At 39.8% G+C, this 14,536-nt stretch overlaps 1 protein-coding gene across 8 annotated transcripts in view; it reads left to right on the forward strand.

Annotated features, from left to right (window-relative positions):
• CHD9 (chromodomain helicase DNA binding protein 9) overlaps positions 1 to 14,536 on the forward strand; it is a 48,274-nt gene that overhangs the window by 22,541 nt on the left and 11,197 nt on the right. For all 8 annotated transcript variants that reach the window (XM_087728823.1, XM_087728824.1, XM_087728825.1 and 5 more), the window contains 19 exons: positions 172 to 348; positions 1,340 to 1,483; positions 1,888 to 2,143; positions 2,551 to 2,761; positions 3,055 to 3,250; positions 3,355 to 3,522; positions 4,456 to 4,635; positions 5,123 to 5,233; positions 5,600 to 5,796; positions 6,279 to 6,478; positions 6,623 to 6,782; positions 7,552 to 7,641; positions 8,403 to 8,506; positions 8,583 to 8,700; positions 9,355 to 9,412; positions 10,958 to 11,000; positions 11,127 to 11,346; positions 11,440 to 11,642; positions 12,012 to 12,923. In XM_087728823.1, coding sequence (XP_087584949.1) covers positions 172 to 348; positions 1,340 to 1,483; positions 1,888 to 2,143; positions 2,551 to 2,761; positions 3,055 to 3,250; positions 3,355 to 3,522; positions 4,456 to 4,635; positions 5,123 to 5,233; positions 5,600 to 5,796; positions 6,279 to 6,478; positions 6,623 to 6,782; positions 7,552 to 7,641; positions 8,403 to 8,506; positions 8,583 to 8,700; positions 9,355 to 9,412; positions 10,958 to 11,000; positions 11,127 to 11,346; positions 11,440 to 11,642; positions 12,012 to 12,923 — 3,748 coding nt within the window. The remainder of the gene's footprint in view (positions 1 to 171; positions 349 to 1,339; positions 1,484 to 1,887; positions 2,144 to 2,550; positions 2,762 to 3,054; positions 3,251 to 3,354; positions 3,523 to 4,455; positions 4,636 to 5,122; positions 5,234 to 5,599; positions 5,797 to 6,278; positions 6,479 to 6,622; positions 6,783 to 7,551; positions 7,642 to 8,402; positions 8,507 to 8,582; positions 8,701 to 9,354; positions 9,413 to 10,957; positions 11,001 to 11,126; positions 11,347 to 11,439; positions 11,643 to 12,011; positions 12,924 to 14,536) is intronic.

Genomic DNA, 14,536 nt, shown 5'->3' on the forward strand with positions numbered 1-14,536 from the left:
AGAGTGGTTTTGGCATGTACATTTTGGTACAGTTCTTCATCAGAGGACAACCTAATTTAAAAAGCTTCCTTTCTCATCCCAGCCATTCACTTCACTAGCAGATGCAATGAAAAATGGGAAGTTTGCAATAAGGTTGCAAACTGTGTTTTGCTTTCATTTATATTCTCCCAGGGCCGCATCATTAGGGAGAGCTACAAGTTCCAGGCCATTATCACCACTTTTGAAATGATTCTTGGGGGCTGTCCCGAACTCAATGCAATTGAATGGCGTTGTGTTATCATTGATGAAGCACACCGATTGAAGAACAGAAACTGCAAACTTCTGGAGGGACTCAAACTCATGAATCTGGTGAGTATTCATCTTGTAATGAGATATGACTCATATCAAAAGAGATGAATACACACAGAAGGTAGAATGCTAAACTCCAAATCAAGGAATACATTGGATTCTTAGCTTGAGTTGGTTGTTTTATTGTTGCTCACTTCTGCTTTCCATAACCGTAATGTCCTTTGGAAGCTGGAATGCTCATGAGTTGAATTTACACACCCTCAAAAGATTTATTGTTATTTTGCAGCTTACAAATCAGGAAGGGATGTGTGTTTCTACCTGCTTAACTTTATTTTATAACTTTGCCTCTATGTAACTTTAACTATGTCTTGCATGAATCTCTACGTTTGCAATATAACTGAGATTCTCTTGACCTTTAAACTCATTAAGCCAGCTTTTTTTCTATTACATGCCGTTTTGTTGCTCAAAATGTATTTTGCAATCATTAGCATAAAATGACATTACTTAAAAGCAAAACAAGGTTACTAAAGTAACTATTTATAAAGTGGCATATGTGTACATTTATAAATTGACATATGGGGCTAAAACATACGAAGGACAATTTCAGGAATTCGGTATGTCTGGTCTAGTGAAAAGAAGAATTAGGGGTGACATGATAGCAGCATTCCAATATTTGAGGGGTTGCCCCAAAGAAGAGGGGGGCAAGCTATTCTCCAAAGCACCCGAAGGCAGAAGAAAAAGAAGCAATGGATGGAAACTAATCAAGGCGATTAGGAACTAAGGAGAAATTTCCTGATAGTTAGAACAACTAATCAGTAGAACAGCTTTCCTTCAGAAGTTGTGGGTGCTCCATAACTGGAGATTTTTAAGAGGAGACTGGACTGCCATTTGTTTGAAATGGTATAGAATCTCCTGCTTAAACAAGGGCTTGGACTTAAAGACCTCCAAGGGTCCTTCCAACTCTTGTTACTCTGTATTTTTCTTGTCATTACAGTTAGATCAAAAGATGGTTTATAACTTCTTGTCAAATATATTTTGCATACATCTTTAGGAGCATAAGGTGCTATTGACCGGCACACCACTGCAAAACACTGTAGAAGAATTATTCAGCCTTCTTCACTTCCTTGAACCTCTACGATTCCCAGCTGAATCTACATTCATGCAAGAATTTGGAGACCTTAAAACAGAAGAACAGGTATGAATCTTTTGTGTTATGCTGTTAAGATTCACATTCATACCCATTCAGAAACTGGAATATGATCAGTTACCCATTTCAATACAGGCCAGTAAATTAATTCATTTCATGGTCTCCCCAGCACACTTTATAGAATGTCACAGTTATTCAGGAATGTTGCTATTTTTAATTTCTTGTGGTTCTTGTATAAATATACAGAGAATTTGGCAGAAAAAAAAAATCACAGGTAGAAAAGTTTTTATACGTGCAGAAAAAATATTAAAAGGGGAGTCTGTGACTCTTACCAAAACTTGGCATCAAGCAGCCTTTTTAGCTTTGAACCCTGAAGCAGCCTTGCGTAGTGACCGAACGGTTTGTAAATTCTAATTGTTTGGTTTTTAGTTGGTTATTTATGTTCTTCGTAGGTGCAAAAGCTGCAGGCTATTCTGAAACCGATGATGCTAAGAAGACTGAAAGAAGATGTAGAGAAGAAATTGGCTCCCAAGGAAGAAACCATTATTGAAGTGGAGTTAACAAATATCCAAAAGAAATATTATCGAGCTATTTTGGAGAAAAACTTTGCATTTTTGTCCAAAGGGGCAGGGCAAGCTAACGTGCCCAACTTAGTTAATACCATGATGGAACTCAGGAAATGCTGCAATCACCCATATCTTATCAAAGGTAGGTATGTTTTTTTAAAAAAACAACAACCCTTTTTTATTTACTTGAGGCCTTGTTCATAGTGAGGTCGTCACCGCTGACTTTAGAATTAGGATCAATTCCTTAAAGAAAGACTCCTTGAGAATCCATTTTTTTATAACCCACTTAACAAATGTTTCTTTGTATAACATTATTATGTTTCTCTGTGGAGAACATAACAACAGTGATTTACCTGACAGTTTCCATGAGAAGCATTCATAAAAGTGACAGAGGATGATGAACAGCGGTAAATATTTCCTTATGCAAATTGTGGAGGATTTATTGCTCTGTTTCTGATATGTGCTTCCAGACCAAAATTGTATAATATTTCTGTGCTTGGAAACAGAAGAAGAACGCAAATTAGTTTTTTCTGCTTTTCCTGAACACAGGAGCTGAGGAAAAAATCTTAGGAGAATTTAGGGAAACGTATAGTCAGAGTGCTCCTGATTTTCACCTGCAAGCAATGATCCAATCTGCTGGGAAGCTAGTCCTCATTGATAAACTTCTTCCAAAAATGAAAGCGGGAGGCCACAAGGTGCTTATCTTCTCTCAGATGGTCCGTTGTCTTGATATCCTGGAAGATTACCTAATACATAAAAGGTGAGCTTTCCATATTGCAAGCACCCTATGTAGCTCTCACCCTAAGTGCTTTTCCATGCGCTTGGTTAACGTGCTGAGCTGTGCACGAATATTCAGCTGTGGATTTGCCCTCAATGCTAGTGTTTCTCAACCTTAACAGCTTCAAGGTGTGTGGATTCGAACACCCGTAGCTTGAGTTGACAAGCCAACTGATTCTTATATATCAAGTCTTAGATATTTGATCCTCTGAAGTCTTAACTCTAATACCAACAGAGCTTTCTTTGAATTGCTTCCTTTTGTTTTACACTTCAAAGGTACCTCTATGAGCGAATCGATGGGAGAGTGAGAGGAAACTTACGTCAGGCTGCCATTGATCGATTTAGCAAGCCGGATTCTGACCGGTTTGTTTTCCTTCTCTGTACCAGAGCTGGCGGATTAGGCATCAATTTAACAGCAGCTGATACTTGTATCATTTTCGATTCAGACTGGAACCCTCAGAACGATTTGCAGGTACAACCTGTCAACCCGCCAGTTTTAATCATGCTATAGGAAACTGAATGAATTGATTGCGACAGGATATCTTTTTGATGGGTTTTGATGTCCTGTCTCCTTAGGCTCAAGCTCGTTGTCATAGGATTGGCCAAAACAAGGCGGTGAAAGTCTACAGGCTGATCACAAGAAACTCCTACGAGAGAGAGATGTTTGACAGAGCAAGCCTAAAGCTCGGCTTAGATAAAGCTGTCTTGCAGAGCATGAGCGGCAGAGAAAACAGCGTTGGAGGGGTACGTGCCCCTTTGTTTCCTTACAGAAACTAGAAGCACGAAACGGAAAGGAAGAAAAAGTGCTTCCCTCTCCCCCGAACCACTTTCCAGGGGGAAATTTTAAAAGCGACGCATCTCATAAAACCTTGCATCATATTTCTTTGCTCTCTTTATTTTCATTACGACTCATTCGTTTTGCAACAAGCTTGTGCTAGATGGTTGACTATCTTGAACAGAGTAAACATGGTTGGGATGTTGCATTCCGTCCTTAGGTCTCTGACTTAAAGGAGAGCCCACAAAATGCTGCTTGGGATTCCTTAAAACTCTGCATCTATTTAAATAAGAAAGCACGAGTGGGTTTTTGTTTGTAGTGGCACTGCTAAAAAGGCCTATATTGGGATTCCTTGACTTACAACCATTCGTTCAGTGGCCAATTGAAGTTACAATGGCACTGAAAAATAGTGACTTACGACCATTTTCATACTTACAACTGTTACAGCATCCCGGTGGTCATGATCAAAATTCAGACAGTTGGCATCTGACTCACATTTATGACTGTTTCAGTGTCCGGGATCATGTCATCCCCTTTTGCGAGCAAAGTCAATAGGGAAGCCAGATTCACTTAACAACCCTAATACTAACTTAACTGCAGTTAAGTTAACTTAACATCCGTGGCAAGAAAGATTGTAAGATGGTGAAAAACCCACTTAAAAACTTTCACATTTAGCAACATAAGTTTTGGGCTCCGTTGTGGTCCTAAGTCGAGGACTACCTAGATTAAAAAATACCAGAATAATGTAATGCTTCGGAATATTTCCAGTAAGGATGGAAAGAAATTGTTTTTATTAAATTACAAGTATGATTAAACAAAAAGTATTTTTATTATGCAAGGCATTGAGTAAACAAAATTATTTTCCTTGCTCTTTTAAATGCATCCAAATTCTACTACTTCAGATTCAGCAACTTTCCAAAAAGGAAATTGAAGACTTGCTTCGAAGAGGTGCCTATGGCGCCATTATGGATGAAGAGGATGAAGGCTCTAAATTCTGTGAAGAAGATATTGACCAAATCTTGCAACGTCGCACAAAAACAATCACAATTGAATCTGAAGGGAGGGGCTCTACATTCGCTAAGGTAGTTACCGTTGAGCAAGTATTAAATGTGCCTTTTTCACAGGGCACTAAGAAAATTCTGTGAGCTCAGATCTGCCCTGATATTCTTAAAAGACGTACAAAATGTTTTGTTTTGAATTGCTTTGAGCACAGAATGAGTTGTTTTGAATGTTTTGGTAGCATTTAAGTTCAAGAACACTCTGTCTGTTGAGCTTAAAATTTCCAAAATGTTTGGAACTGCCTGTTTTGTTCTTAAACCCCTGGAGCTGCACTCAGAATGGGAAAAGCTGAAAAAAAGGACTGAGATGTTAACTCTAAATAATTCTGTGTGGCTAATTTGAATCCATTATTGCGCACTTATTTACATTTGTATCTTTTGTAACTAACAATTGACAAAAGTATCTGATCCTGCAAATGGGATTCATTCCTACCATTAAGATACAATCTTACATAATTCACCCTACCTTAAAAAGAATTATTACATTATGGTGCTTTACTGTTTATTTCAGGCTAGTTTTGTTGCATCTGGAAACAGAACAGATATTTCATTAGATGACCCCAACTTCTGGCAGAAATGGGCCAAAAAAGCTGAAATAGACATAGATGCCATCAGTGGTAGAGTAAGTATATTTCCAATTAAATTTACGAGTGTTTTTGCTGAGTTACTGCGGCTATTTTTTTTAATTGCAATAGCTTTGAGCAATTTTTTTTACAAATAACAGTATTCTGACTAGAAGTCTACTGCTTTAATTATATGCATGCTTTGTTTATAAAACCATCTGAAATGAACAGATCTTTATGGAACCTTTGAAGAGCCAGACAGATTTAAGGGAAAGGCATGGATTAAATGTACTCTTAACCTGGTTTATATAGGCTCTTGTGATACTCTTTATATAACCATAAATCTTTGGGAATTTGAGCTTTAGGAACCTGTCTGCCTTAATCTGCAGAGATTTTTCACATGCACATTTGTTTATATTATGCAGAATAGCTTGGTTATTGACACCCCGAGAATCAGGAAGCAAACAAGGCCTTTTAATGCTACAAAAGATGAACTTGCTGAGTTATCTGACATTGAAAGTGAAGGAGAGGATAAACCAAAACTTAGAAGATCTTGTGATCGCTCCAGTGGCTATGGGAGAACAGAGTGCTTTAGGGTGGAAAAAAACCTGTTAGTTTACGGGTAAGTTTTTTTTTCTTTTACTCTGGAATAGTGTAAGAAAAATACGCCTTTTTAAAAGAATATTGTCTCACTTTACCTTACTTTTTCTGATGTTTGTGGTTCCAATAATGTAATTTAACAAAATAATGTAGTGTTTTGTAAGAGGAGATTGCACTGATCACAAAACTTTTATCATTCAGCAAATACTGAAATCAAGCTATATGGTCCTTGATCATAGACAAAAAAAAAATCCAGTTAATATTGTAAGGTATAATGCATAGAATAGTTTAAAAAAAAATTCATATAACAGTTACTCAGATCTTTGCATCCTTAATGGCATCCTAATGAGTGATTGACAACGTGAATTGGCATTCCTGTCATCTCTTGATAGAAATGAAGGATCCAGAATACACATTTAATTAAGAACACTGGGCATTAATGCATAAAAAGTCATCTCAAGTATGTCACTTTTGTTTCAAATGTTCAAAATTAAAATGAAATAGGTGGGGTCGTTGGAGAGAAATTTTATCGCACGGGCGCTTCAAGAGACAGCTAAATGAACAAGACGTGGAGATAATTTGCCGAGCCCTGCTAGCATATTGCCTTGTCCATTATAGAGGAGATGAAAAGATTAAAAGTTTTATCTGGGATCTTATTACGCCGACTGAGAACGGGCAGACTCGAGAATTACAGAATCACTTAGGTAAGCATCTTTGGGAGGATATTACTCTTAGCAAGCAAGCAAACAAAAAGCTCATTTTAAACCAAGAATGTGTTGCTCGAATGTGATTCTAATAAACTGTAATTAAAAATATAAGTCCCCGCCTTCTATTCTTATTTGGCCTAGGTTTGTCAGCCCCTGTCCCCAGGGGCAGAAAAGGAAAGAAAGTTAAGACCCAAACAAGCACATTTGATATACATAAAGCCGAGTGGCTTCGCAAGTACAATCCGGAACATTTGTTGCAAGATGATGGGTATAAAAAGCACATAAAACACCACTGTAATAAGTAAGTAGCACTGTAAGCCTTGGATTATTATAAAAAGTAATCATGAATGTGATTTTAAAATATCTTCTAGAAATGCAAACAAATCCTTTTACTAAACCTAATGAGTTAATTAATGTTAGCATTTTAATGAAATAGGCTAAGTGTTAATGATAATGATTTTGTTGAGTCAGTAGCTTTTCCATGAGCAAGTATATCTTGGCAATAAGTAAGAGAAGGAGAAAGAGAATTAGCCCAGATGATTTGGGAGAAATATTCTACTCATTAAAGAACCGTTTTGAACTCCCAGTTTGGAAGCAGCTGATAAATTTTCATACTGCCATCTATTGTCTTTGAAGCATTGGCAGAGAGCATTATATAGGCAGAAGCTCCTGTATTTATATATTTTCAAAAGTGGTCCATTCATTTTCTGGATTGAGTGAACCACAGTTGGTTTAACTTCTCCCTTCAGGCTTTTTGGGAATGTCTCAAAATATCTTGACTTTATGTGTCTGTCAGCTGTTTAAGTTTAAATAAAATACGCAAAGAAGGAAACCCCATCAAATTATATTTTAAGGATTGTTTTTTTTTAAAAAAAATCTAGAATCTTGCCAGGGAAAATTAACCTAAATTGTGTGGTGTTGGTGGATAAATGATCATAAGACATTGTTGGTCATATTTTATGGTCATTGTTGGTCTATTTTCATACGTATTTTAAATTAAGAACTCTTTCAAATAAGAACAATCTGAATGTTTCAAATGGCTTTATATTTATCTTTACCTGCCTATTCAGGGTTTTACTTCGTGTTAGAATGCTGTACTACTTGAAGCAAGAAGTCATTGGTAATGAATGCCAGAAAGTTTTTGAAGGAGTTGATGCCAGGTAAATGATACTAAGTTTGTTTCTTTTATTCCTTGATCAAAAGTATTGTTGGTAGCTTTTGAATTAAGATGAGTTTTAACAGAAGTTTTGATGCTTTTAACTTAAAATTTAGATATTCATATATGTTCTGACCCCCCTCGTCCCACACCAACACACACTCCGAGCCAAAGACAAGTTGCAGCATTTAATTAACAGACAGACAGGTCCTTGACAGCAAACCCACACAGACAAGCTTGGGCAGCAATTCTGCACAGATAAGCCGTGGCAGCAATCCAGCCTGCCAAGCTCACAATAATGTTCTCCGACATTAGTTCCTGCGTTGACTTCTGCAAGAGGGGCGTGTGCACAAGTAGTCCTTTTATAGTCTGGAGAGGAGCCTAATGACCACCAACTGAATGCAATTACCTCCTGTAACTGCGCAACTGTTCCTGACACCTATTAGCTCTTCGCTGCTGGGCATCCAGGAACAACTGACCTCAGGCTCACACTCCCTTGTCTCCTCCCCACTGGTCCAAGGCTCAGGCACCTCCTGGTGGCCAACCAGCCTCTCTGCACCCTGCTCGGAGTTGGAACCCTGTCCAGGGTCCTTCACATCCCCTAGAGCCGACTCATAGGGCCCCTCGCTGTCGGAGTCTGCTGGCAGCTCCAACGGCTCCTGCTGGGCCACAACACATATGTTGGGCACATTTCTGTGTTGTGTGAAAGTTTATATCTCACAATAGAAAGACTTTTAACACCTGCTTTCTGACTAAACCTTTCAGTGAAATTGATATCTGGGTCCCGGAACCAGACCACTCCGAAGTGCCAGCCGAATGGTGGGATACAGAAGCAGATAAATCTCTATTAATAGGTGTTTTTAAACATGGTAAGCCATAAGGACATTATCTGCTTGCTTGCTTGCTTTGTCTTGAAGGTTATATTCAGAATACATTTCTTTCCAGGTTATGAAAAATACAACACAATTAGAGCAGATGCTGCCCTTTGCTTCTTGGAAAGAGTGGGGAAACCGGATGATAAGGCCGTAGCTGCTGAGCAGAGAGCAAATGATTATATGGATGGGTATGAATTTTTAAACCGCTTTTGAAAGCCAGTTGCCATTTTTAGCGCCCATGCAAATACTATCCAATTTAGCAATTGCAATACCACTTAGACTTATATACCGCTTTACAGGGCTTTATAGCCTTTTCTAAGTGATTTACAGAGTCAGCATATTGCCCCCAGCAAACTGGGTCTGCATTTTACCCACTTTGGAAGGATGGAAGGCTGAGTCCACCTTGAGCCGGTGAGATTTGAACTGCCAAAACTGCAGCTAACAGTCAGCCGAAGTAGCCTGCCGTACTGCACTCTAACCACCGCACCACCTCGGCTCTCACAGATTGATTTAGTAATTAATCTGATTCATTGAGTATTGTCTCATCCATTTATGATATACTATGCAAAACAGAAGGTTTCAGGACCATAATCTGTTCCCCACAAGGTTATGATAATTTGAACAATTTAGGTGTAACTTTAGCAAGTGGTCTTTTTCTCAAGAGAGAAAAAGAACACAATTTCAAGAACAGAGGAATCAGATGATTTAGAGTCAAATTATTTGGCAATACTTGCTTTTTCCTGCAAATGAACGCATTTTATCATTCTCATTTTTTTAGTAACTAAACCAATAGTTATTCATTTTTATATCATTTACACATCTGTGTTGAATGTGTTTCTTAGGGATGTAGAAGACCCAGAATACAAACCAGCCCCAGCCTTGTTTAAAGACGATATGGAGGTAACACATTTTCACTTCATCATTCTTTGTTTCTTTACAGTTTGGGTAAATGTGTTTGGATTTGGATGTGGAGGAGCAGGTTAAGGCTTAACCCAGAATGGCTCTGGGTTTGCAGGCTGTCCGACTCCAAGGAGACTCCAAATTTAATGCTGGACTGGGTTATGCCCCTACAGTACTGAACTAGGTTATATCTCCTACTGGATTCACAACTCCTACTTGCGTGGCTATTACGGCTAGGAGGACCTTTTATTGTAGAATAAACAGGACACACAAGCCAGCTCTTCAGGGAAGGAATAGTTTATTTGCGCAGGTTTATAGCAAAGAATAATTGGCCTGAACATTGAATGAAATTCAGGAACTTCCTTATATAGTTTATCACTTTCAGCTAAAGCCATCTGTTAGTTTTGGAAACACCCCTCAAGATTTGCCCTTGAGTTACAGCAATATTATGTCTACAGGAAGTTATAATTCATAGTCAGCCAACGGTCAACCATAGAATACATTTTGAGGAACTTAAATGTGTCTTCCAGACAGATTTACAGTCAAGCCAGCAGATACATTAAAATAGAGACTTTTGCTTCAGCAGTTTTCATGTGCAGACTTCCTAAAAGCAACCCTTTGCAATTTCTATATATGAACAGTTAAAGCTTACTATCATGAGACCCTAGTTTGGTTCAGGCTTGAGGCCTACCTTGGTTCAGCCCGCCACCTCAGTCCCCCCTTTGTGACTCATCTTCACCTGCAAGAAGAGTCACATAATTTGATTCAGACTGAAGGGTTAAAGCTTACTATCATGAGACCCTAGTTTGGTTCAGGCTTGAGGCCTACCTTGGTTCAGCCTGCCACCTCACTTTCATTGCACAATATGCACAACTACAACTTGTCCAGAATATAGCAGTCCAAATAGCTTTGGACTCCTATCATTATTCCCATATAGCACCAATGGTGTGGAAGTCCCACCAGCCATCTTTCGGATGCAAATCAAGATGCTGGTTGCACATTTAAAGCTCTTTGAAGGCCTGAACATCTGTGGAGTGTCTTCTCCCAATAACATCTGCCAGACGAATACATCAAATAAAGAAGGCTGATTCCCCTCCCCACCCCCCACCCCGGTTAGGACAATATTTTCCTCGACATTCCTGTTAGTTCTGAGTGGAGTCGCTTATAAATCTTGTAAATAAGTACAATAAATATATGTTATAGGATTGTCATGCTTATCCTTTGTCATGCTTCATATTTGTCTTGATTAACTATATTTGGCTAACTATTATTTACAAACATATCCATTGTTGTATTATTTGGTTATATTTGGTGAGCTGTATCAATTAGAAATTGCGTTCATTTCATGTGATGCAATATTTATTTTGGGTAGAGAAATCACGAGTTTTGTACAGAGAGATCATGAGTTTATGTTTAAATGAGAGTTGTCATAGTTAACCTTAAGTCACTGCTGGTTTTGGTGTGTTGAGTCAACTTCAAAACACGGCATATATTGTACCTGAACTGCGCTTCTGTTCATTTTGCATTCTGAATGTTATTTCTTAGGATGATGCCTCATCGCCAGGGGATCTTGTAATAGGAGATGGAGGTAAAATCTTACGGTTTTAACTTTCTACTTCAACAATTGCGCTTCTGAAATGCAACCATCCACTTTGTTTGATGCTTAACGTGGTAAACCAACACCAATTATTATAGTCATCTTTCTCAATTACAGATGGTCAGATCATTGAAGGAGACAAGCTTTACTGGCCAACTCAATCTGCCTTAACAACACGGTTGCGTCGCCTCATAACAGCGTATCAGCGTACCAGCAAGAGCAGGCAAAGCCAGCCAATTCAAGCCCCGTTTTCTGTCCAGGCTTGTGTGATGCCATCTGCCTTTGAAGAAGCTGTTCTAAATCCAAAAGTAGCTGCCAAAATTGAAAGACAGCAAAGGTAAGGCTGTGATTATTGCAGGTCTCAAGAAATCTTCTGATGCCTCCACGGTGTTCATTTGCAATCACTGTTCCCTTTTACCCTTCCATCTAGGTGGACAAGAAGAGAAGAAGCTGATTTCTACAGAGTGGTGTCTACGTTTGGTGTTGTATTTGATCCAGACAGAGCCCAGTTTGACTGGACAAAATTTCGAGCGATGGCGAGGCTGCATAAAAAAACGGACGAAAGTTTAGAGAAATACCTGTATGCGTTCATGGCCATGTGCAGAAGAGTTTGTCGCTTACCTTCAAAAGATGGTGGGTTGCTTATAATACTTCCCCCCTCCCCCCCAAAAAGAAAGAAAAACTATTTTAGGAGCAATAACAAAACACGTACTGAAAAAGTTGCCCTAATGACCGAAATCCTACATCATGAAATGCATGTTTTGATATATCGTAATGTTTTAGAAATTCTTTCCCCTTAAACAAGCAAAAGCTCCTAAATTTCTTTCACCTTAGAAGGTAGCATTGTGTTCACTGAAAGAAAAAGAGATTGGGGGGGATGGATGTGTAAATAACACTTTCTTTAAAAAAAAAAAAAAAGGCCATTTAATGTCCCGGATTCCAACTGATGTTAGAAGCTCCTGCTACAAGTCTTAATTCTTTTTGGGTGTCTTTCCTGTGCAGACTTTGTGGATTCAAACCTTTTCATCCAGCCAATAACAGAAGAGCGTGCATCTCGAACCTTATACCGCATCGAGCTCCTCAGAAAGGTACGAGAGCAAGCTGTCCGTCATCCTCAGCTCTGTGAGCGATTAAAACTTTGTCAGCCAAATCCAGACTTGCCTGCTTGGTGGGAATGTGGGACCCATGATTGGGATCTATTGGTTGGTGCCGCGAAACACGGAGTGAGCAGGACAGATTACCACATCCTTCGCGACCCCGAGCTCTCCTTTATGTCAGCTCAGAAGAACTACAGTCACAGCAAAGCGGCGCTTCCAAGGACAGCTTCTGCTCCGCTCTTGCAACCGTACCAGATGGCGCTGTCGGCCTCTCCTCTCATGCCCCAAGCCAGGCTGCCGGACGCTAAAGGGATCGTGCTTGAGGACGCAAAGCCTAAGGACGAAAACCACAAAGAACCTCATTCCTCAGACGAGGAGCCCATGTCTACTGAAAACGTGCCGATGGGGGTGAAGGCGGAACCGTTGAGCCCGAAGAGCGGCTCACCCTCACACGCGGCTGACCCCAAGCCCGTTCCGAAGGGGGATCACGGCAGGCGCATGGTGGCAGCGAGGACCGAACCCTTAACGCTAAACGCTGCTTCCAAAAAGCCGAGATCTGGGAAGAGAGGATCGGACTCTAGCTGTGACTCCAACTCCGACTCAGAGAGGTCGTCCTGTTCTTCCAGATCGTCTTCATCCTCATCGTCGTCTTCTTCCTCTTGCTCTCGTTCCAGATCAGGATCCAGCTCTTCGTCTTCTTCATCTTGCTCTTCAGCGTCGTCGTCCTCCTCCTCCTCTTCTTCCTCTTCCTCCTCTTCCTCTTCTTCCTCTTCGTCGGAAGAGAGTGACAGTGATGAAGAGGAGGCCCAAAAGAGACGTAAGTGCCTTTTTAAAAAATTTTTTTAAAAAACCTCAGAAGCTGCTTCAGAGAAAGACATAAACTATTTTTCATGGATTTTCAGTTTCAGTTTCAGTTTCAGTTTTGGTTTATTTGTATGCCGCCCTTCTCCAGGAGGGACTCAGGGCGGCGAACAACTCAAAGGGGAAAGGGAACATAAACAACAGTACACATAATTAAAATACACAAAAATCACACCGCCATACCAGTCGAGAGGGGAGGGGAACTCATCAACCCCAGGCCTGCCGGCACAGCCAGGTTTTGACGGCTTTCCAGAAGGCCTGGAGAGAGGTGAGGGTCCGGATCTCCGCGGGGAGTTCATTGCAAAGGGCCGGAGCTGCTACAGAGAAGGCCCTCCCCCAGGTGGTAGCCAGATGGCATTGGCTGGTGGACGGAACCCGGAGGAGGCCGACCCTGTGTGATCTGACGGGTCTTTGGGAGGTAATTGGCAGCAGGCGGTCTCTCAAGTACCCAGGTCCAATACCAGATAGATAGGTAGCATGTTTTAGAGAAAAAAAAAGAAGTACTCTAATCAGTTATTCATTGGTTCATTCTCCGTTTCGTTCCATGCTGCTCTCTCTTTTCATGTTAAGGTTGTTCTTTTAATTCACATGAAGATGTGTGCATTTTCTATCTATGGACACAGAAATGCATCTTTAAAAATTGCAGCGTGAGACCCAGAAAGCTGCATAATCAGAAGAATATCTGCATTGTAATCTGCATGGTGTTTGTGTGGAAGAGAAAATAAAGTTCCGGATTAGTCCAAACAAAATCCTTATGCTCGCGGTGTATATAATCTCTCTGCAAAACAATCAATCTTCTTGAGTCGTCGTTTCTTCCACTAGAATGTTTTTTTACTCTTTAAAAGTAACTTTTATAGAGCAAAATAAGGATAGGTAATTATATATTTACAAAGACAATATGATTAGTAAGCTAGTTAATAATTTTTTTTATGGTTCCACCCATTAAGAAAAAATTAAGTATGGAGCTAAGATTTTTTTCTGATATAATCAGCAGCAATTTATACTGTTGAGCCACATTCTACTTTCCTAGATGGCTTGCAAAAGAAATTGGCAGAATGTTTTGTAGCTAGAAGGAAACATTCATCAATGCAGTTTAATCTCCTTTAATTATTTAATGTTCCCGTGCCCATTTTTATGTGCTTGGTGATCAGATTCTCAAATTTTTATTTATAATTGTGATATTGTTTGTGTATAGCAGGGCAGGCATTATTTGTCCTTTGATATTTTTTTTTAAATGGTGCTACTGTTACTTTTGTCTTGCATCTTAAACCAATTCTACCTAACTTAATTTCTCTCATCTGTTATGCAATATGAATTTTACAAATAATCCTTGGTTTATCACCTCAATTGGCACCAGAACCTTAGTCATTGAGCAAAGTGGCCATTGACACCTCGCTTAATGTCCTAATCGCTAAGCAATCTCACAGGTTGTTAAGCCGATGGAGTGTCTGATAAGGAACATGAGAGATGCCTCTCCTGGAAGGCCTCATCTTCCGGCCTGGCCCTGGAGCTCCCACTGAGAAATGCCATTCGTTTTGATGCTGTTGTCATTCTGATTGGCCATTGAAC

This window comes from Thamnophis sirtalis, unplaced genomic scaffold (assembly GCF_051295495.1).
Source record: "Thamnophis sirtalis isolate CommonGarterSnake01/CBP01778 unplaced genomic scaffold, rThaSir2_p1.2 scaffold_14, whole genome shotgun sequence".
Classification (NCBI taxonomy): domain Eukaryota; kingdom Metazoa; phylum Chordata; class Lepidosauria; order Squamata; family Natricidae; genus Thamnophis; species Thamnophis sirtalis.